The 23,848-nt window shown below is 36.7% G+C and overlaps 2 protein-coding genes across 7 annotated transcripts in view; one reads left to right on the top strand and one right to left on the bottom strand.

Moving 5' to 3' along the window:
* Window positions 1–12,126, bottom strand: part of magi3a (membrane associated guanylate kinase, WW and PDZ domain containing 3a) — a 182,407-nt gene extending 170,281 nt beyond the window's left edge. Inside the window, exons 1-2 of one of the 5 annotated variants that reach the window (XM_051097240.1) lie at window positions 11,787–12,123; window positions 11,041–11,643 (exon numbers count right to left, since the gene is read on the bottom strand). In XM_051097240.1, the coding sequence (XP_050953197.1) occupies window positions 11,041–11,347 (307 nt within the window). In that variant the 5' untranslated portion in view covers window positions 11,348–11,643; window positions 11,787–12,123. Of the gene's footprint in view, window positions 1–11,040 lie in introns of all 5 variants that reach the window. The other 4 variants (XM_051097242.1, XM_051097244.1, XM_051097239.1 and 1 more) reach the window with 4 other exon arrangements.
* A 1,811-nt stretch (window positions 12,127–13,937) lies between these two features.
* Window positions 13,938–23,325, top strand: si:ch73-206d17.1 (tyrosine-protein kinase STYK1). 2 transcript variants are annotated; one of them, XM_051097261.1, is made up of 10 exons: window positions 13,938–14,091; window positions 14,302–14,384; window positions 14,511–14,660; window positions 14,804–15,001; window positions 18,418–18,599; window positions 19,057–19,140; window positions 19,237–19,454; window positions 19,542–19,582; window positions 19,703–19,799; window positions 19,939–23,325. In XM_051097261.1, the coding sequence occupies exons 2-10, from the start codon at window positions 14,333–14,335 to the stop codon at window positions 20,108–20,110; spliced, it is 1,194 nt and encodes a 397-aa protein (XP_050953218.1). In that variant the 5' UTR covers window positions 13,938–14,091; window positions 14,302–14,332; the 3' UTR covers window positions 20,111–23,325. The 2 variants fall into 2 exon arrangements, with proteins under 2 accessions (XP_050953218.1, XP_050953217.1); XM_051097260.1 differs by having other exon boundaries at window positions 13,978–14,091; window positions 14,306–14,384.
* The last annotated feature ends 523 nt before the right edge of the window (window positions 23,326–23,848 follow it).

The raw sequence follows: 23,848 nt of genomic DNA, 5'->3' as shown, positions 1-23,848 counted from the left end.
TACAGGTGAGAGACGATTTCAGCTGTGAAACTAACATGATCAGTTTAAAATAACCAAGCGACACGCCAAGAAGAGCCTTCTGTAAATAAAGCCGTGCGAAGCACCTGTGATAACGGTACATACGAATGGCAGGAAACATCTGCCGAGATCTGAATAATCACAAAGTGAGCAAACAAATAGCTACCGTCTACACAGCCCTCAGGACCACACAAATCCTATCAGTGTAATTACCTTTCATCTCAAAAGGGCACTAGAGAGGAACAATCCATATTCCTGTCCTAATTTCTCATTTTCATGCAAAAGCATGCTCACACACACATTGAGTGCTCAAGAGAAGGGCAAGTTATTTGCAGGCATTAAGACTTCAAAAGGCCATCACTTCTCATTCTCCGGTGGTATGCACTACATGCCAGCACAAGAATAATAAAGACCCCTGGATCACAGAAACAGTCACAATAAGGCAAATGGGGGGGATATTATACCGCAGACCACCTCTCTGTCCTTTGAAGAAAAACATTCAGTTCATTATCTTTGTTACAGCGTTTGCTTTGTCCACTCAGAAGACCACACGCCATTGTGATGTCTTTTCACATGACACGCAAGCAGTGCTGCTGCATAACAGGTTTGCATCTCTACCCTACAAACAACAAAATTTCTTTGTTTCTGCACTGAGTGTTTCCTTTAACAGTGGCCGAAGGCTATTGGGAGTGAGTTATTAAGAACTATTAAAAACGTGTCGGTCATAAAGGATAATTTACATAAAGATGAGAAGCACATTTTCATCCAAATGATATTTAATCCACACTTGTAGCAAAAAGTTCGTCATGTCAAGGTTTACATAATCTTTTTTTTTTAAATAGTGAGAGTGAAAAAAAAAGTTGAGATCAAAAAAAAAAAAAAAAAATACTAAAACAAAACTAAACTAAAAACAAAATGGAAGTAAAAACAACACAAAATATAACACAATTACAATAAAAACACATAATATAAATATATTTAATTTAAAATAAAAATAAAATAAACCAAGATAAATTCAAATAAAATCAAAACAAAGTTTTAAAAAATTAAAAAATAAAATCTCACAAAGCTTAATTTTTTTTAGTTTTTTTTTTTTTTTTTTTAAGTGACTTGGGAACTTGCAATTGCGAATTTATATCATGCAATTTTAAGAAAACAGTCAGAATTGCAAATGACCACAATTCTAAGAAAAAAAGTCAGAATTGCTAAAAGGAAAATGTCAACTGCGTGAACAAAAGTCAGAAATGTGAAAGAAAAGGTTGCAATTACCTTTATTTTTTATTTAGTGGCATAAACAGGCCTCCATACATTCTTGTGCAAATAAATGATGTGTAAAATGTCCACTTCAAGTGTGCACAGGTCAGGGATTTTCAACCTGACAACCTGTGCTTGGCTTTATAAGCCCTGAAAATCACCTTCCCAGCTCTCTAATGTTTTGTAATGCTATATCTCCTTATCAGCTCCACAGCTGCTTTCTTCCTAATCCAGATCACTTTAATTCATTCAGTAAAGCTCCTTCAAGTCACAACCAAGAGCAAAAGGAAATCTCCCTCGTTTTATCCCCCATCTCCCCACTTGTTGATGACGGGCACGAACACAATCAAACAGTCTGCGTTCATTTGTCACTTAATTATTCATGTCCATTCCCCTCACAGCATAAGCGTCCTTTCATTTCCTGTTGCTGCGTAAACTGACAAACTGCAGACGATTGCTGCGAATCAGTCCGAAAATATCAAAGCCCACTCCGTTTGACAATAACAGTACTTGGGGGATGAGATATCAGATCAGCGTATAGAAAAACACCTCCCAGGCTGCTTCAAAGCACCTGATCTGCCATGCGGATTTCATCTGGAGTGGCAAATGCAAATGTTGGCATGGATCACGCTGACCGCGTATCTCTAGGGGGCATAAATATCCGATACAAACCAATTAAGTCACATAAACAGAAATACACAATTGGCTCTTCTTCAAGAGTGCAGCATCCCTGAAAATGAAGAAACTGCTCTTGGGATTGCAGATGACACTAAATGAAACAACTTCATCATATTGCAGCATACTACAGTAAAGATATACTTATCTGTGAAAATAAATTTAAAAATGACATCACTAAAAGCCACTTTCAACAATGCAGCTAAGAGAGGCATGTGACGTCCACATTTTAGCATTCGTTCCCACAGGCACACTCTCATTTCCACGTCATCGCTTGTCATTAAGACTCCACCGACAGATAAACAGTGCTGGAATGGTGGAATGTTCCACAACATCACAGGCAGTGACAAGTGCCGGTGCAACAACACAAGCCCTCTGCATACTCCCGCTGACAGTGAGGCTGATAAAGGAGTTGAGCGTGCTTCTGCAGGGAGAGGTTTGAGATATGCCTTAATATTCCAAGCAGATGCTCCTATCTTGGGCTCCGCCGCCTGCTCCCATCCCCCTGCCATCATTCCCATGTGAGCATATTCGGGAATGATTCCAGAGGTGCGGCGTATGGATACACCATCAAAAATCCTTCAGTTGTTCTTATCATTCAATGGAAGGCTTTCTGACTTGTTTTCTAGTAAGAAAATACCTAAAAATTGTTAAAAAGCAGGTCATATGTTTTTTTTTAAGTGTCCTAATAAATGTTGAAGTCCCCTACAACAGGTTCAAATGCATCTCAGGTCAGAAAACACAACTTTTCTCAGAATATACATTTATAGAGTCATTTGTCAATGATTTCAAAACGGGTTGTTCAAGCCATTCTGAGTGAAATGTCTGTAAACCCCTCCCTTTCATAAGCCAACTCTGCTCTGATTGGTCAGCTGGCCAAGTCTGTTGTGACTGGCACAGAAAGTTAGCAAGCGCTACCAATCGTGTTACCAAGTCTGCGGTTGTTTTTGATCTCCGCGGGTTGAAGCAACCCCAATAACTTCATGTTTAACCCCTGGAAAGCAAATTTACTAAAGGACTCTGATAAAAAAAGTGTGTATTTTATACCCCATAACATGATTTTTAATGGGGGACCACCCTCGAAACGCTATTGGGCTAGTCTTGAGTAGCAATTGGGTGAGTTTTGTTTTGAAAACCTGGCAACCCTAACCTTTACATGAAACAATAATATAGTGCTGCAATCCAATCTTTAAAATAATGACATAAAAACATTTTAACACTTATACAAGCAAATTGTGCCTGCTGCTGAACTGTAAACACATAACAAAATAATAATGGTGGATAAGTTAGCCGAGTGCTAGCGTGACTAACTAATGAAAGAATACAGTTTGTAAACCAAAATATGTCTAAGTTACATTCTTTATTATTAAACAAAGTAATTACAACAACGACAGTCTACACTAATCAACACATTCTTAGAAAATAGTGGGTTCACAGCAAACTATCAGAACTATTTGGGTAATACAGTAATATCATAGTACGCATAACGTATCAATCGTACTTACAGGCTGTGGTTCGGAAATGCTTGTTGATCCAAATAAAGAAGATTAAAAGCCAAATAAGATAAAAGCCAAGATTAGAGAAGCAGTCCTCGGTAAAATGACAAGCACACAATAAAAGGATCGAATTGTATTGCTGTGGTATCATGGAAAAATTAATCTGAACCACTGATTTTTCACATTATCATCGGCAATGAAAACAAAAACAAACTTGCTTTCACAAGGCAGAACTCAACGTCTTCTTTACATGATGTAAACACACTATCTAGCAGAAGTGTTAGTGGGCAGATTGTTTGCATTTCACAGACAGGCGGGATTATGCTAATGTGTTACCCAGTAACATAAATCAGTAACAGGCAAAATACTAAAAAAAAAGTCAACTCTTTCATTTGAGAGAAAATAACTTTATGTATAATGCTTTTTTGACTAACAACTTTACATTGAAGGATAGCTATGTTACAAACTGCAAAAAAGATATTTTTCAAAAACCCATATGACCTGCTCTTTAAAACAAAATATCTTATGCGGCAGTGGATACAATATTAAAGAATGGTTCAACCAAAAATGAAAATTTTGTTGTTATTTACTGACTTTCAAGTTGTTCCAAATCTGTATAAGTTTCTTTCTTCTGCTGAACACAAAAGAAGATGTTTTTTAAAAAAAACAGCTGGTAACCAGACAGGTGACAGTAGCCATTGACTTCCATAGTATTTTTTTTTTCTTGAATGTTTGGTTACCAATATTTTTCTTTCTACAATAAATTCTTAAAAATGTCATTGGGAGTCTTTACATAAAAGACAAAATTGGTTAGGTCTATATTATTATATGGACAAAAACTGTTTTCTTCAAAACAAATCATTTGTGTTCCACATTTTGATGAAGTGTGAGTAAATTATGACAAATTTCATTTTTATATTAACTGTCCATTTAAAGGCATAGTTCAGCCAAAAATAAAAATTCTATTATTACTCACCATCATGTCATTCCAAACCTGTAAGAACTCATTTTTTATGTTCAAGGCCCAGAAAGGTAGTATGGACATTGTTAAAATAGTCTATGTGACTATTTCAGTGGTTCAACTATAATTTTATGAAGCTACGAGAATACTTTTGTGAGCAAAGAAAACAAAAATAACTTTATTTAACAATTTCCTCTCTTCTGGAGCTGGCATTCTTACACCTTGTTTACAAGAACGCATGAATGCACATCGAAGACCGGCACAGAAAAAAAGAAACTGTTGAACAAAGTCGTTATTTTTGTTCTCTTTGCGCACAAAAAAAAAAAAAAAAAATAGTACACTACTACATATGCAATATGCAGTATGCAGTATACGACAAGAATCTCAAATGAAATTAACCCAGCTTGTCCTGAAAATGAACAACTTGTGTGAAGAGCCACACTAGAAAGTGAGTGTTGCCAAAAGAGAAACAGTTTTACTCGCTTCTTTGAGGCAGGCTCAAACATGCAAACAACAGGCTTTCATTTACACAAGGCCACCTAATAAAAAACGCCGGTTTGAAGGGAGGATGAAATGAGGATGGGAGAGAAAATGCATTCTGCTCCTGTCAAATCTGTGTAACAGCAACTGGAGATGACTGCCACTGAAAAATGTATTTCTTATTCCACCATTGTATGGAACTTTGGGGAAGGAACTAAGGGTGTTTACATAAAAAAATTGCATGAATGTTGTTTGGTGACTAAGTAATGAGCCCGAGGCCCTCAAGAGAGATGAACAGACTTGAACAGAATGTTAAAGCAGCTGTGGTACGCTTTTATAGGTGTATGTCAGCAGCAAACGTAAAGTAAAGTTATACGACCAGAGCAGCTGCTTATGACAGACCGCTCATAAGCTGTGAACATTTTAAAGGAAACCACATTAAAGCTTCCCCCCTGTTCGACAAAGCTGATATAACCGTCTACTCCATAAACTACTGTAATCAACCAGCGGAGAACGAAACAGATTTACCTCACACTGCATAGCTGAAGAAAAAAAAAAAAAAAAAAGAGTAGAGCACACGTCTGTACAAAAAGTACAGTACAATAATGCTCAAAGTGAGATGGTTTATAAAATGAGCCATTTGATCCTTTGTCATGATTCAAGAGAGTATGTAAGTAAAGACAATGAGATCAACACAAGAAAACGTTGCCAACAACACAGTATGAGTATCAAAACAATTGCTGCTTCATAATGCCACACAGCATCATGACAGCAGGACTAATGTAAGTCAGTCTGTGAGTCAGTAATGATACACTCCCTCACCCTTCCACCACTCGCACATTAATACAATGTGTGGAAATTGCACCATTGCGGTCAATCAAGGCCGTGCTCAGACAATGGCTTTGAGCACAATTTCACAGATGTATGACAAAAAAAAAAAAAAAAAACTTCATCTGGTCCGGATGTATGACGGCAGTTCTTTTTTATTTCAATGCAAAAATCATGGTTATAAAATTCAGAGCTGATCTAATGACTCTGCTTGGAGATTAAAGGAGAAGTTCACTTCCAGAACAAAAATGTACAGATTATTTTCTCACCCCCTTGTCATCCAAGATGTTCATGTCTTTCTTTCTTCAGTCATAAAGAAAGAAAGAAACATTTCAGGAATTATCTCCATAACTTCGACTTCTATGGTGCCTGCGAGTTTGAACTTCCAAAATGCAGCTTAAATGCAGCTTCAAAGGGGGTAACTAGTGAACTATCTAGCGAAACGGTTATTTTCTAAAATGCATATACTTTTTAACCTCAAATGCTCACGTTGTCTACCTTTGCGTGTGCTCTATTTTCGGGTCAAGACCGTTAAGGGTATGTCTAAAAACTCCCATCTCATTTTCTCCTCCAACTTCAAAATTGTCCTACATCGCTGCAGAAGTACCAACCCAGTGTTTACAAAGTGAACGTGCAAAGATCAAACACCCTTTACAAAAAAAGATAAAACAGTATGTAGGATGATTTTTGTTGGAGACCCTAACTGTCTTGAACCGGAATGCACAGAGCACACTCAGAGCTAGACAAGATGAGCATTTGAGGTTAAAAAGTGCATCAGTTGTACTTTTTAAAAAAATAAATAAATAAATAACCGATCATTTCGCTAGATAAGACCCTTCTTTCTCGGCTGGGATTGTTTAGAGCCCTTTGAAGCTGCATTTAAAATGCATTTTGGAAGTTCAAACTCACGAGCACCATAGAAGTCCACTATACGGAGCTAATTCCTGTATTTTCCACAAAAAAATAATTTCATGAACATCTTGGATGGCAAGGGGGTGAGTGAATAATCTGTAAATTTTTGTTTTGGAAGTGAACTTCTCCTTTAGGCACTGAAATTTTTTTTAATATTAACAATCTGTTGACTTATTTATCCATTTTGCAACTATTAAATTAATAGTTCACCAACAAATGAAAATTCTCTCACGTTGTTCCAAACCTGTAAGATCTTTGTTCATCTTCAGGACACAAATGAAGATATTTTTGATGAAATCTGAGAGATTTCTAAGCCTGCGCAGACAGCAAAGCAACTACCACGTTCAAGGCCCAGAAAGGTAGTAAGGACATTGTTAAAATAGTCCATGTGACAACAGTGGATATGAAGCTACGAGAATACTTTTTCTGTGCAAAGAAAACAAAAATAACAACTTTATTCAATAATTTCTTCGATGCATGTTAATAAGAGTACCACTAGGAACAAAACAAGGAGGCTGGAGCTCTTAGAACGTTAAGTGAATACCCCTGGTCTACACAAATATGCAAAATATAAAACATTTATTAGTCACATATGTCTTTTCTTTGTTTTCAACCAGGATTTTTAAATTCTGAAGACACCACATTTTCAATGTGGTTTTTTGGACACTACTGCATGTGAGCGGGTTGGCAGAAAAGGTGTGGGGGTGAAGAACAGGAAAAACGGAGGAGGACATGACAGGTTCGAGTGAATATGTGGGAGGCCAAGAAGCTTCACGCCATGGAATAGATAAGACTGGAAAAGATGAGCATGAGCCACAAGTCCACTGGGCAGGAAAGGATACAGTCGATTGGGAGAAGCCCTGTAAATGTGACACAGAAAACTCACTGACACATGGCAAATTGTGCTGGCTAACTTTAGACCCTTTAAAAATATATTTTGTCTGCTTGAGAAGGAGGAAACTTTACGTTTTCCTGCCTTCCACAGTTTCCTTCCATTGTTTTCTTATTGTCTTGAGCACCATTTGACCATGACTTTCTTGCCTTTGCAACCAATTCACCCCACTAAAGTTTATATATATGCCAGAAGGCCTAGACTGGCCTAAGAGACTTGAGCACAGGCACAAGTTGAAGGCCCTTGAGCTTCATATCAGCCGCGTACAGCACTCAGCCAGTGTTACTTGCGGCTCGAATTTAAGGCTAAATGGTCTCCTGGTACCATCTGATCCCTTTGAGCTGGCCTCTTCTATGGACTCATCAATGATTGAGATGGTATGAATTAAACATAAACCGAGGGAGAGAGAAAACACTCAGCCACACACACACACATACTGTACACAACACAGCCTCAGATGCAAGAACATTTAAGAAACTCGGTTGATCTTTCTTTAGAAGTAAATATAAAATTAGTGATGTACCAATATTGCTTTCACAGGCTGATACCTGTTAGAGTCTGAAAATAGAACCTCTTATAATTGTTTGGTGTGTCGTGAACCACTGATGTCACATGGACTATTTTAACAATGTCCTTACTACCTTTATGGGCCTTGAACGTGTCAGTTGCATTGGTGTCTACACAGGGTCAGAAAGCTCTTGGATTTCATCTAAAATATCATAATTTGTGTTCCAAAGATGAACGAAGGCCTTACAGGTGAGGCCAGGAGGGTGAGTAATTCATGACAGAATTTTCATTTTTCATAAAAACGTAAACCCAACATATGATAGCAACACTGAACATTTCAAACAGCATTTAAGCTTTCAGGTGTCCAGTCCTCTTGCTGAGTCACGAGCCAGACAGCCAGCACAGATTTAAGAGAGTAATTGAATCAATTAGACTTGGACTCGGTTCAAAGCTGCAGGCTTTGGCAGCTTTAACAAACTCACACTACGTTAAAATAATCAGTAAGAGACATCTGATGCTAACCCGTTCACTAATGCCAATTTACACTGATTAGGAAGCGCGAGGAGATCTACATTTTCATATTAGGTAATCCACTCTACTTCATTTGCAAGCCCAAAATAAACAGATGTAGAGAGTGCCCATAGCAACATAAAGCTCTCTGATTAAAATCATCTCCAAAAGAGCATTAAAATGGCATAAAGAAGTCAAATGGTGATCCTTCAGGCAGGCTAACAGGCTAAATGAGGTGGACGGTGGGTGATGGGGGAGAGGCTGGAAAGTCAGACGACATCTGTGCTGCAGGCAAAGAGGATTACATACACAAAGTTCAAAGCTCTAAATGTTTAAAGAGTTTACACTGTTTCCAGTTGAATGGATACCTGTACCTATTTAGTGACATAATGATGTCAAGACTCTCTTACGCACACATATACATACTTAAGGGTCACACACTCTTAAAAGAACAAATAAAAAAGCACTATTAACTTATATGTGACCCTGGACCACAAAACCAGTCTTAAGTAGCCAACAAAACATTGTATGGGTCAAAATTATCAGGGGGTTTTTATGCCAAAAATCATTAGGATATTAAGCAAAGATCATGTTCCATGAAGACATTTTTTGATTAAAAACTTATGACCACAAAACTTATTTTTTGATTAGTAATACGCATTGCTTAGACATTTGCACAATTTTAAAGGCGATATTTTGATTCCAGATTTTCCAATAGTTGTATCTCAGCCAAATATTGCCCTATCCTAACCTAACAAACCATATATCCATGAAAAGCGTATTTATTCAGCTTTTATGTGATGTATAAATCTCAATTTTCAAAAAACTGATCCCTATAACTGGTTTTGTGGTTCAGGGTCACATTCCTTAAATCTGAATTTGTACGTTAGGATATGGCAAGAACATGGTTTGAGACTGTAACCGAAATTCTGGCGACTAAACAGATAAGATAGTATCCACAGACGGGTCGGGTTACACAATGCGAAGTTATTCAAGATTCCTACCTTATCTCTTTAGTAACCATGGAGATTTGGTTAGAAACATGATAGAATTCTGTCTGCATTTTACAGCCTCTAACTCTCACCTGTCCTGAAATCTCAGGTGTCAGCTGCATTTTGTAGATCCTTATTATTTCTCTCCACCAAACACAAGATTCAGTTGCATATACCTGTAAACACTTGTAACCTGACTTAAGCAGCTTAAATAAACCTGAATGGAAAGTATCTACCAGCCATACAATTAATGAAATTGTTGTGGTTGCCCACAAACAAAAAGCATCTAACGGTACCAAAACTTCCTCATGATGGATAGTCTCAATTTCCTCCTGTTGTGGTAACTGTGATAAATGGCTTCAGTTAAAATCCACTTTTTCCTTGAGAGTCCCATTTAATCAAAATGCCAACTGCATAATTATAAGCAAATGCTAGTAATAGAATACAAGGTTGATATTGGCTGTCTTAAAACCCTGAGAGCTTCCTAACTAGTCATTTTTTACAGGAAATATTCTTAACCCTGGGTTACCGTGTTCCATATTTCACACTGCACATTTGTAAACTATGAGTTAGCATTCTTATTTGCATATTTATCAGGTCAAAAACATGACAGGACTATAATAAGAATATCTATGCTGGGAATTTCACCATCCAGATCCTCTCAAGCAGTGTTCTGTCTTCTAGTCAAGTCAAATATTTTTTGATATGCGACCCTGGTCCACAAAACCAGTCATTGTATGGGTCAAAATGATCGATTTTTCTTTTGTGCCAAAAATCATTAGGATTTTAAGTAAATATAATGTTCCATGAAGATATTTTGTAAATTTTCTACCATAAATGTATCAAAACGTAATTTTTGATTAGTAATATGCATTGCTAAGAACTTCATTTAGACAACTTTAAAGGCGATTTTATCAACATTTTGATTTTATTTCAACTCTCAGAGTGCAGATTTTCAAACAGCTGCATGTCAGCCAAATATTGTCCTATCCTAACCATACATCAATGGAAAGTTTTATTTTTTCAGCCTTTAGATCATGTATAAATCTCACTTTTAAAAAAAAAGACCCTTATGACTGGTTGTGTGGCACTTTATAGAACAGAATGTTTCAAAGCAGCTTCACATTAATAAACAGAAAAATATCTGTGTTGATGTTGTAAAAACCATCAATAATGAAACGAATTCAATTATGACACGTCTTGTGAAACACTGCTCAAAAATCACCACGACACCACGCGTCAAAGTTTCTCAGACTGTACAAAGTCTATGAATATTTAATGAGGTAGGCACTGATGCAGTTCGTGATTGGTTGTCTGTTGCTAAACAACATCATGTAACATTCAAGCACAAGCAGTGCTAAAAGTCAAGCTATAATCCTCTTTCAAAATTACAAATATGGAAGGAAGCTTAACACAGCTTTAAAACTAGATTTACTTTGGGTTCAGTGTAGTGTGACAAACACTTGTCTCGGTTGGTTGCTCACTGGGTTTTAGCAATTATGTTAACAAACTGACCTGGCTTCACGGTCTTCAGACGGAGGGGTTCGCGAAAGTGGCGGATGACGGCGAGGGTGTCTCGGTTTGTCAGTCCGCTGACAGGCGTGCCGTTCACCTCCAGAAGCACATCTCCAGGAGCAGGTAGCCTGCCGACATGGCACACTAACGCGTCCGACAACACCTGTCCCAGGTGCGGGAACTCTCCGTGCTCGGCGCCTCCGCGTATCTCCAGCACGGCGCTGAGCTCCCCGGCGTTACCCCACGAAACGGCGCATTCCTGCACTTTGCTCGACCAATGTTTCTTCTTTTTCAGCGTCTTGGACATGATTAATCCCTTTCGTAAATGAGTCTTTTAAAAAACAGGTTATTTCCTTATGCAAACGCGTTTAGAGCGCAGTAAAGCAAAGCGACTTCATTCCCATGTCTTGGTGAAAAAGAAACGTTTTAAAACTTCGGAGTCGGCATCGCTCGGTCCTTAAAATAGTATATTCCCCGTACGGTTCAGTCAAAATTCACGTACCGAAGCTCACACGAAGGTAAAAGGGCTCTTCATTGCCCTGACAAAATCTGTGGTAGACCTCACTGCTCACCAAGAAGTGTCGCCTTCAAACGAAGCGCTTTCTAGGAGGAAAAGACACGGAAATGGCCATAAACTAGCACCCGAGGCAGGACAGCCTACTTTATCCAGGCACATAAAAATATTACAGCCTCAAATCGCTTCGTAATACCAGCCGATGAATGAAACGCCGTAGAAAAACACTCACATCCGTGTGTAATCCCTCGCGATCTAGGGCGACTGTTGTTAACTTGGGTTTCGCGCACCTGTTCCAATGACATCAGCTACCGGCGCGTTCACGGGAAACGGCGAACAACAATATACCTGGATCAGCAATACACGATTAACTAGGTCCACTGTCCGACGACCTTTGATTCGTGTAGAAACGCCCTCTTGTGTAGCTTGTTGTTGTCTGTGTGGAGCTGTCAGCGCTTGTCGGTGATTAATTGTAGGCGCAGCTTTGCAACTTTGTAGTCATTTTCACCTTGTTACTTGCGCCAAACGAGAGCAGCGACTGTCAGTGGCGCACACCGACACCAATGCAGAGTGGACGGGAGCAGAGCAGCCAATCAGAGCGGGGGGGCGGCCTTTCCCATACTATTCACAATTCTAATGCTGCCAAGCCTAAAGGGAATGTGTTAAAGAAGTTGTATGTTGAAGAAAAATGCACTTTATGTCTTAAAAGTATAGATAGATTACAATAGTTTACAAAAACTGGTGGGTTTTAACCTTTACAGACATCAAACCCTCATCCAGGGTCTCAACCAATCCAGAAACCCTCAGTGATTTTCTTCTTGAAACTTTCCAACAAGTTTCATAATAAAAAATAATTTTTACAATAGACAACACAAGCCTCAAGTACTTCACATAAAACACCATAGTTCATATAACATTAACGGTAATAATATGCATAAAATGCATAACAAAAGATGTAAATTAAAACTACGAATATTATCATTACTGCATTATATAATGCTTAAGATCTAAATGCTTAATGCTTAAAATTAAAGTTACAAATTAGAAATGTCAAAAAATAGAACTGCTAATATGTTTTATATACCTGTATAAATATGTCTTATTAAATCCTCTCCACTAAACCCTGGATGTAAAAGAAAGTAAATGAACAACTTCATAATATATTGTTCTGTTAGTATGGGTTTATTTGTTGAACAGCTGTGCATATGCCTTGTAATTTCATACCGCCTGTTACATATTTTTGCACTTCAACATGATATATATATATAAGGTTGTTTTTCAATATCAACATGTTATTTCTTTCTTGCATTAAGAGTAGTTTTAGGAAGACAGTACAATTACATATCATTATATAGCATTCTTCAAATCAGAATAAATTCAAGCTTCCAGATTTACTGTTGTATAATAGTGCCACCTGCTGTTGTAGTCTAGAATTGCACGCTGTACAAAGAGTAGGCAGGGTAACGTGTGAAGATTCCCCACTTAAAAACAATATACATTTATTTTTTCATGTATCTAGATAAAAGTATGTGCAGAATGATGATGCACCAGTAAATGTGTTATTAAGGGAATGTAAATTGAATAAAATTACATTTTAGCGAATGTTTCTAATAGGCCATCTTACCACACTACTTACACACACTAAGAAAAGGAACATTTAACGGAATGTATAAATGATTTTTATCATGAACATACACTACCAATCAAATGTTTTTAAACAGTAAGATTATTAATGTTGTTTTGTTGGGGTAAGAATTTTCTTCTGCTCACAAAGCCTGCGTTTATTTGATCCAAAATACAGCAAAAGCAGTAATATTGTGAAAATTTATTACTATTTAAAATAACTGTTTTGAATTTGAATATATTTTAAAAAAGTAATTTATTCCTGTTATCAAAGCTAAATTTTAAATTTTCAGCATTATTAGTCCAGTCTTCAGTGTCACATGATCCTTCAGAAATTATTCTAATATGCTGATAACATTATACACTGTACCATTCAAAAACTTGGGAAACAATAATATATATATATATATTTTTTTTTTTTTGAGAATGTTATTTGTCAGAACTAACTGACATGCCACAATTTCATGTAATTATTGAATAATAACTCCAAAATGTACAATAAATATTACTGTTTGCATCAAAACTAGTAAAAACATCCCACTCTATGCCAATTCTGGCACCATCTGAACCCAAGAGTCTAATTTTACATTTTCACTTCAAAATAAAAGCAACATTTGTCCTCTGCAAACATACATTAATGTGTCCACAAAGCCCTTATTTAAAAAAAAAAAAAAAAAAAAAAAAAAAAAAAAACTAAATATTTAACATACTGAATTTGACTGCAATTCAGAAAAACAAAGTACTCATGGCAACAGTTAAAATGTCTCCGTACTTAAGTTAATCATTAAGTCAGGTGGGCAGTCAGTCACCCTCACGGTCATTGCTTCTAAAGTCAAAATCAAACCTTATGCTCAAACAAGGTGCCTCTACCAAAAGCAGCCAAAAAGATACTTTTCCGCATTTATTTCAGTAAGGTAAGGACAATGTGCATTCATAATATACATGCAACATTTTTAATAGCCAGCAAAGAAAAACATGCTTTGAGTAAGAGACAGTTGACTAAATAAATGCATTTGATAAATAGCATGGTTCATAAAGTCTGTAATTTCAGCTCTGATAACATATGTGCTGTATTTTTGAAAGTTTGTTCTATTTAAATGATTGTGCTAATGTCATTTGTCAAGCCAGTTTTGGAAATGTTAAAGGGACACCCTTATGGCTATACAGGCCCAATGCAACAGCTCCTCTGGCTCTAACTCTGTCTGTTGTACGTAAGAGTCTGTTTTTCTTTCAGTACATACAATCAAGTCTAACATACTTTGAAAGCTTTCGCCTTTGCTGTTATACAAGGGTAAAATAATATATTCTGCTTTGTGTTTGCATGAATGGACAGATGAGGAAGGATCAGGTTCATTGCCAGTCATCATTATCCCAAGCTTGCTGGCTCTCAGCACCCTGATTGTTGTGTCTCAGATAATACGGAGCTTTATTACCAAAAGATCATCAGCTCAGATTATCACAGGCTCATCTTCGAACATAAATGGTATGTGGAAGAAAACTGATCTATCATGTCAGCAACACTTTGAACCCAAATATTAGATGCAGAAAGTTTTTTATTTAGTTCTGGTGCTTGGTTTTTTGAGGGGAAATCATGAAAAATAGTATGTTGAATCAACTATCTTTTAGAAGGAGCCCCTGTACCTTTGGACACAGGCTTTGGGACCATGCAGCCTGCACAGGATGCTCTGGGTCCATGGGAGATACCCGCTCAGTGCTCCCTGGAGGGGGTGGAGCCGCTTCACATGGGACGCTATGGGCCAATCTGCATGGGTCAGCTAAAACAAGACAACACATCCACTGCTGTAGTGATTAAAACTCTTAAAGGTACAGAACACAAAACAATCATGAAAAGGTGTCTTCTAAGAATTTAACACAATCTGTTCATAATAAAAGACTACCAGTAAGCAATAAAGTACGAGTGCTCATTAGCTGGTATGGGCTTGTTAAGTGATGATGTAATGCATCCAACGAACGCACCAACAAATGCTGTCCAAACCCCAACTCATATTACTGGAGAATACTATCTCCGCAGCTGTTTATGAGCACTGTTTATACATATTATACATTTGAGCTAAACGTTTTCAAATTTACAGTGTACGCTACAGTGTCTGTGCTCACAGCATCCCAAGCACAAATAATTTTTATATTTATTCATTTATATTTATATTTTCATTGTCTGGCTATCTGGGATTTTGGTATGGAGTTAAAGGGCAGGATTGTTTACCAATGTTTTGGTAGTATTATATCACATTGTGAGTGTATAATTAGTATCATTTGTTGTTTTCACGTGTCATCTGATATAGAACGTTTAGACCCGGAAGTCATGGAAGAGGTGACGCTTGACGTCAGACTTAACAATCAAATAGAGTGTTTTCATGACGCATCATCTATCGGCCACACTGGTGACACTGAATGTAAACACTGCCACTGAACCAAACGAAACTCGCATATTTTGCTGATTATTGCTGCTGAAAATGGTCAGTTATTGTCATGTTTTGGGCCGTACTAATCGGACAGACTGGGATAACCATTTGGAGTGCTACAGACCAAAAGTTATAACAAATCAAGGAGAAGAGTGGAAAAAAACTGTGGAACAAAAGGCATTTGTGGTTGGCCAAACTAAACCAGGGTTTCCAGGGCAAGGATTTTGACAATATTTGTGTTTGTTCATCATTTCTGGTCTGGTAAGTGAAATATTAGGCTAATATCTTAATTAATACTGCTCGTACGTATCTTTAAAACCTATTAACTGTAGTTTGTCAAAATATTGTGCCCTTTCCTAAGTTCTTCTCTATATGATTTAATAGCTTCCACATGTTTTATCTGTGGTTTGGACAGCATAAAGTGGCAGAACAAAGTATTCAGTAGTACATTAACTTTGCAATCAATACTGTTGTTTACATTCGAGTATCACCAATATGGCCGCTCATCCAGGTAACTGACTGATGTAAGTGCAAACCCTTTATCCACCTTATTTTCCATACTGAAGTAAGCCGTTTTTTGTGAAAGCGCAAGACTTCCGATTCATTAGCCGCTGTAGAGAAATACTGAGAAGAATAACAACTGCAGTAATCGGTAAAACTGTTTGCACTGTGTTCATAATCAGTGTTGGGAAGGTTACTTTGGAAATGTAATAGGTTACAGATTACAAGTTACTTGATTTAAAATGTAATAAGTAGTGTAACTTTTCAATTACTTTATTAAAGTAATGTAACCTATTACTTTTAATTACTTTTTGATTACTTTTCTACATTTCTAATATTTTCAACTCTTAATCATTTTGAAACATTTAAACCAGGCAGAGTTAACCTTACAGTAGCACTCAACACTGATTACTGTCAGACTTTCAAAATCCTTTATCACTTAAATTAAGATTATAATAAGTAACACACATCTTTATTTTGCGGTAACAACTGGTTGAATGTACATTATCTAACTTATTACACAGCTGCTTGATAGATTATTTAGATGTTTCATGTCAAAATACTTAGACACGAAACACTGATCTGAGTTGAAATATTTGAACGCAAAGCTTTCATAAAGAAATCAGTTGCTAGCAAACGGCAAGTTCAAACTAGACATTTTAGGGATACAGTGCAGTCATACCAGTTTTCTTACACAACATTTCACCACATAAATAATTAAGTAGTAGTAGTAGTTTGTTAGTTATCTTATAATCCATTACAATGTACAAAAAATGGCAGCAACAATAGAGCAAGTCCACGATACCAGGATGACAGAATTAAGAAATTATACACATAATATTGAATTAATCTTTAATATTTTATGAGCTAACCAAACGCAAAGCTTCCGCCAAGAAAAAAATATCAAGCATATAGCACTGACTTAAGTTGCCCCGAAAGAGTCTGAGCTGTGTAATAATTTAATTTAAAGCACAGCCACCACAAATTTAACTTTTTTTTTTTTTTTACTTATATTTTCGGGCTTTTTATGCCTTTTATTGTGATAGGACAGTAGAGAGACGACAGGAAAGAGCTGGGAGGAGAGAGGGGAGCGGGATCGGCAAAGGACCTCGAGACGGGAATCAAACTCCGGTCACCGTGAACGCAGTTGCGTTACATGTCATAACATAAATAACATCATAACAAGAAATAGTTTAATAGCTATGATACTGGGTTTGAAATCAAATGTTTGCATAGTTATGACAGAAAACACTAGCATCTAACAATGCCTTGGAAAAAACTTAAAAAATAAAGTTTATGCATAAACCCAAATAGGAACTAAAACAGTTAGCGAATAAGCATGTGTCCTATTCTGTGTCCTAAACTCCTGAAACATTGGTGTCTCATTTTAGAGCAGTCAATGCAATTTAAAAGAAGTATATTTAAATCTGTAAGTAGGGGTGGGTGTGTGAAAAAATTCAGATGTAATCCCCTTTGTAATCACTGGCATTTTTCAAAAGTAACTGTAATTTAATTACATATTTTTTTCTCAGTAACTGTAACTAATTACAATTACATTTATTTTGTAATTAAATTACGTAATGCCGTTACATGTAACTAGTTACTCCCCAACACTATTCATAATATAGATAATGCATTGAAACAACATAGTAAAACACACCAGTTTGCAATATCATGCAGCAAAGCTGTTTTGTATAGCTAAAAAAAAGCTGGACACATATGAGACCAGAAGCCCCTAACATAAAATTTACAAATGGCGCGTCCGCTCTTGTGGTAAAAATAAGGTGGATAGAAAAATAACAACGTGCAGTAACCGGTAAAACTGCTGGTTTGTAAAACGTCTTTAGTTTAAAACATACTGACTGCGGTATAGCAGGAGTTTGCAAGCGTCATTACAGAATTAACTTATGGACATACAGTATCATACCTGAAACAGAAAACTAATAAATACAGTAACATTCCCTCCATGTTCCTTCACACAGACACGCGCACACATTAACTTTTCTTCCCCATGAGAACAGTTTCTTTGACGTAGGATGGGCGTGGTCTCAAAATTAAAGGTGAATAATGCAAAATAACGCTTGCAGGGGTCACTCATACTTCATTACACAAATAAACAGTTCATTTTGCTGAAATACATAATGGAACAGTTTTGAGCCTATATTATTGATTGTTTGTGTCGCTAAGGGTGTTGCGCAGTGATACACAGAACCATTGGGTGAGGCGGTCATAGCCATGAATAAAACAGCTGTTGACCAATCAGAATCGATGACCGGAACTAACCGTTTTATAATGTTGGATATTTTCTTGTTTCAGACGGGTCAAATCAACCAGAGGTTAGAGAATTTGTGGATTTTGTCCTTTTCCACGTAGCAGTGAACAAACACGAGAACATAGTGAAGATGGTATACTGTCAAACACGCCGGGTACCCATGTACCTGGTTTTGGAGGCAAGCGTTCCAGGGAACCTCCTGCATTTTCTCTGGAGTCTTCGAGAGGTAAAAACACCTGAAGTACACTCTCAGAAAAAAAGGTACAAAACTGTCACTGTGTGTTACCCTTTCAAAAGGTACTGGTATGTATGTAAAGCCTGTTTCCGCCACTGAATTAAAAAAAAAAAAAAACATAATGGCTACTTTTTATCTCACAATTCTGACTTTTTCTGACCTAGGAATAAAAAGGTAAGAATTGTAAGATATAAAGTAACAATTAGCTATTTATTTATTTATTGTTCATTTATTTTTATGTCCATGGAAACAATCTTCCATTTAAAGTAGTACTATGTACCTTTAAGGTAGTAATATGTAGGTATTATTAAATACCTAAATAATTACTAAATATATTAAGGTACAAATCTTTTGTTTTTTTTTCTGAGAGTGTATCCTGAAAAAGAATATACATGTGTTACGTCTCGTAACTCATCTCATTCTTCTGAATGTAACTCTTACTGAACAGGACAGATGTGGCACAAGTGATAACTTCCAGACGTTTTCAGAGAGGTCCGTTTATCTAGTAGCTAAACAGGTAGCAGCAGGTCTGGTGAGTCGTTTACCCTATGTATTCTCATGCTTAGTAAAACAAAACAGTTGTAAGTCATATAATTTTTTTAAATGATTTATTAATGGTTTTTCTTAGGACTATTTACACTCTTACCATAGAATTATTCATGGGGATGTCGCAGCCCGGAATATGTTGATCAGTTCAGAGCTCTCTGTCAAAATCTCTGGATTGGATTTGGCTTTTAAGAGCCGACAGTCGAGAACGGTGGACAAAGAACAAGAATCCAAAGTGCCGGTAAAATGGAAGGCCCCTGAACGTATGATGAGGCTTCCCCTAACAGACAGGAGTGATGTGTGAGTCAGAACATAAAAAAATAAAGGTTTTTTGAAAAATACTGCAATTTGACTATGTGCTAAAGTTGTGCTGTTGTACTTCTTCAGATGGTCCTTTGGAATCCTGCTTTATGAGATGATAACCCTGGGTAGGATTAGTTTGAGGTTCTAATACACCAGTTGTTACTTGAAAAAAAAAATATAGCAAAAAAATAATATGAAGCAAGCAAGTTAGCAGTCTTATTTTTACCTTCCTTCTCCTTTGAAAGGGTCTCCTCCCTATCCTGACCTGGATCCATCTGAAGTGCTGCCAAACACTTTATCCCATTACCGGATGAAAAGACCAGAAAACTGTGGAGCCCCTTTGTAAGCCTTTGTTTTTGTTTATTATATTTTAAATAAATAGTTGTTTTGCTCCTCTGTGAACAGCAAGTGTTTAATAAAAACTAAAAATCCTGTTTAAACAACATATTAACTTATAAGCGATATCTGGCATGTCTTGCAGATATGACTTAATAAAGTACTGCTGCATGTGGAACTTCAAGGACCGACCTGTGTATTCTGCAATCATTCGGCTTCTAGACTCATACAACTACCTCGCTGACACAAAACCACTTCGCTCTGAACAGAAAATGGACATCTGTGAATACAGGAGGAAAGCAGGGCTGCCTCCATGAGCTCATTCAGAAAACTATTAACTGATCATTTCTACAATTAAAGGATAAGTTCAATTTCAGAATGAAAATTTTTGGTAATTTACTCACCCCCATGTCATCCAAGATGTTCATGTCTTTCTTTCTTCAGTCGAAAAGAAATTAAGATTTCAGAGGAAAACATTACAGGATTTTTCTCCGTATAATGGACTTCAGTGGGTTCAACCCAATGGGTTGAAGGTCCAAATTGCAATTTCAGTGCAGCTTCAAAGACCTCTACACGATCCCAGCCGAGGAGTAAGGGTCTTATCTAGTGAAACCATCGTCATTTTCTTAAAAAAAATAAAAATCCATATACTTTTTAACCACAAATGCTCACCTTGCACTAGCTCTGTGATTAGGCTGGAAAAGTCATGCATGGTTAGTTCACGCAAGGTAGGGTCTCATTTTCTCCTCCAACTTCAAAATCGTCCAACATCATTGGACGATCATCAAGTTTTTTGTAAAGGGCTTTTGTCTTTCTTTGCACAATCACTTTGTAAACACTGGGTCCCCTAGTAAAAAAAAGTAATTTGATTTAAAATGCATTTATTTTATACTAAGTATAGTTCAAGTCTGTTAACGTATTTACTGACATATCGCTCAATTTTAATTAAACTTTATTTGGAGTACTACTTGTGCACAAAAAAATATGTTTTGATGAGCATTGTATGATCTTTAAATACTGTCAGTCTTTAAAGGAATACTCCACTTTTTTGAAAATAGAACATTTGAACATTTTCCAATTCCCTAAGAGTTAAACAGTTGAGTTTCACCGTTTTCAAATCCATTCAGCCGATCTCCGGGTCTGGCGGTAGCACTTTTAGCATAGCTTAGCATAGATCATTGAATCAGATTAGACCAGGTGTGCCCAACCCTGGTCCTGGAGATCGACTTTCCTGCAGTGTTCAGCTCCAACCCTGACCAAACACACCTGAACAAGCTAATTAGGATCTCAAGGAGCACTTGATAATTACAGACAGGTGTGTTTGATTAGGGTCGGAACTAAACTCTGCAGGAAAGTCGATCTCCAGGAACAGGGTTGGGCACCCCTGGATTAGACCGTTAGCATCTCGCTCAAAAATGACCAAAGAGTTTAGATATTTCTCCTATTTAAAACTTGACTCTTCTGTAGTTACATTGTGTACTAAGACTCTAGGGGAGATGGAAAAAAAAAAAAGTCTATTTTCAAAAAAAGTGGAGTGTTCCTTTAAATGCTAAATATATACTTAAGAATACCTTTAGTTGGACTTCAGCACTATTTCCACACAATTAAAGTGCATTAAGTACAAAAATAGTTGATTTTACATTACCAGTTTAATATAATAAAAGTACAACTGCGGGATATATTTTTTTATGAAGTACATAATATGTAAATATATTTGTAGTGTACTCATGAAATTAAGGTATTTTAAATACATTTTAGTACATTTATTTTTCACTAGGGTCAGTACTTCCACTTTAAGTAATTTGTGAGGACGAGCTAGAGCAAGATGACGAGTTGTGGTTACAGGAGTTTATTTCCAGAACAAAAATTTACAGATAATTTACTCACCCCCTATCATCCAAAATGGTGATGTCTTTCTTTCTTTCAAGGAATTATGTTTCTTGAGGAAAACATTTCAGGAATGTTCTCTATATAGTGGACTTCTATGGTGCCCACGAGTTTACTTCCAAAAATCCAGTTTAAATGCAGCTTCTAAGGGCTCTAAACGATCCCAGACGAGGAAGTGTCTTTAAAAAAAAAAAAGTACAGTTTATATACTTTTCAACCTCAAATGCTCATCTTGTCTAGATCTGCGATGTGCATGTGTACTCTGTGTAATCCAAGTCAATACAGTTAGGGTATGTTGAAAAACTCCCATCTCATTTTCTCCTCCAACTCAAAAAATCGTTATACAGAGGTGACCCAGTGTTTCCAAAGTGAATGTGCAAAGGAGGTTTTGTGAAGGAGGTCCTTTACAAAAAAGGTAAAACAGCGATGTGAGATTTGAGTTTTTTAACCTACCCTAACTGTATTGACCCGGATTACACAGAGTACACATGCACATCGCAGAGCTAGACAAGACAAGCATTTGAGGTTAAAAAGTATATAAATGGTAATTTCTTCTAGAAAATAACCAATCGTTTTGCTAGATAAGACCCTTCTTCCAGGGCTGGGATCGTTTAGAGTAGGAATAGTGAAAAAAACCCTCACCTGCCTGTAGCCCTAGTGATCCTCAAGATCAGGGTTGGAGCTAAACTCTTCAGGATATCGGCACTCCAGGACCGACATTGACCATTCCTGTTTTATGAAGCTGCATTTAAACTGAATTTTGGAAGTTCAAACTTGGGGGCACTATTGAAATCCACTATATAGAGAGAGATCCTGAAATGTTACCCTGGACCACAAAACCAGTCTTAAGTGGCTGGGGTATATTTGTAGCAATAGCCAAAAATACATTGTATGGGTCAAAATTATAGATCTTTCTTTTATGACAAAAATAATTAGGAAATTAAGTAAAGATCATGTTCCATGAAGATATTTAGTAAAATTCCTACTGTAAATATATAAAAACGTAATTTTTGATTACTAATATGCATTGCTAAGAACTTAATTTGGACAATTTTAAAAGCGATTTTCTCAATATTTTGATTTTTTTGCACCCTCAGATTCCATATATTCAAATAATTGTATCACAGCCAAATATTGTCATATCCTAACAAACCAAACATCAATTGAAAGTTTATTTATTCAGCTTTCAGATGATGTATAAAACTCAATTTTGAAAAATTGACCCTTAGGACTGGTTTTGTGGTCCAGGGTCACAAATGTTTTCCTCAAGAAACACAACTTCTTTACGGCTGAAGAAAGAAAGACATGAACATCTTGGATGACAAGGGGGTGAGTAAATTATCTGTAAATTTTCATTCTGGAAGTGAACTTCTCCCTTAAAAGTATAGAAATTTGTGTTTTTCTTAGAAAACGACAGATTGTTTTGCTAGATAAGACCATTATTCCTTGGATGGGATCATGTAGAGGCCTTTGAAGCTGCCTTGAAACTGCAATTTGGGCCTTCAAACCGTTGGCCAACTTTAAAATCCACTATATGGAGAAAAATCCTGGAATGTTTTCCTGAAAAACCTTAATTTCTTTTCGACTGAAGAAAGAAAGACACAAACATCTTGAATGACATGGGGGTGAGCAAATCATCAGGAAATTTTCATTCTGGAACTAAACTTATCCTTTAATCGACTGACCAATGATCAATTCCAGCTAGTTTGCAGAGAATAAAGTTTAGCCAAGTCATGACAAGCACAATGTCACTAGAGGTCACCCTCTTTCTTGGAACTGGAGACCCATTGCATAGTGGTCAACGGAAATAATCTCAACGCTTCCAGCTACATAAATTTGTTACTAATGTAAACTAAAAAAATATGAGAAACTTCATTTTTGAATCTTTGTTATTGTACTTCCTGTTTTTAATTAAAGTGGTGGCTAATGCCATGTTATTTATTTATCTAAAGTAGGGTAACCATATGGCCTCTTTTTCCCAGACACATCCTGGCAGAGATTTCTAAATTTCCTAAAATGTCCAAGTTTTGGCTTTGTTTTCCTGCTGACATGCTCTCTACAGACATTTAGGCAATGTAGATATCCCAGCCAGCACATGCATGGGAAAAAAGAGGACGTGTGGTCACCGTATTTAGTGCTAAGTTATGACAGATTTATTGTTAACAATA

The sequence above is a fragment of the Labeo rohita genome, chromosome 23, assembly GCF_022985175.1.
Source record: "Labeo rohita strain BAU-BD-2019 chromosome 23, IGBB_LRoh.1.0, whole genome shotgun sequence".
Taxonomy (NCBI): Eukaryota; Metazoa; Chordata; class Actinopteri; order Cypriniformes; family Cyprinidae; genus Labeo; species Labeo rohita.
Note: the sequence above shows the minus strand (reverse complement) of the source record. Positions and strands in the feature narration are given on the sequence as shown.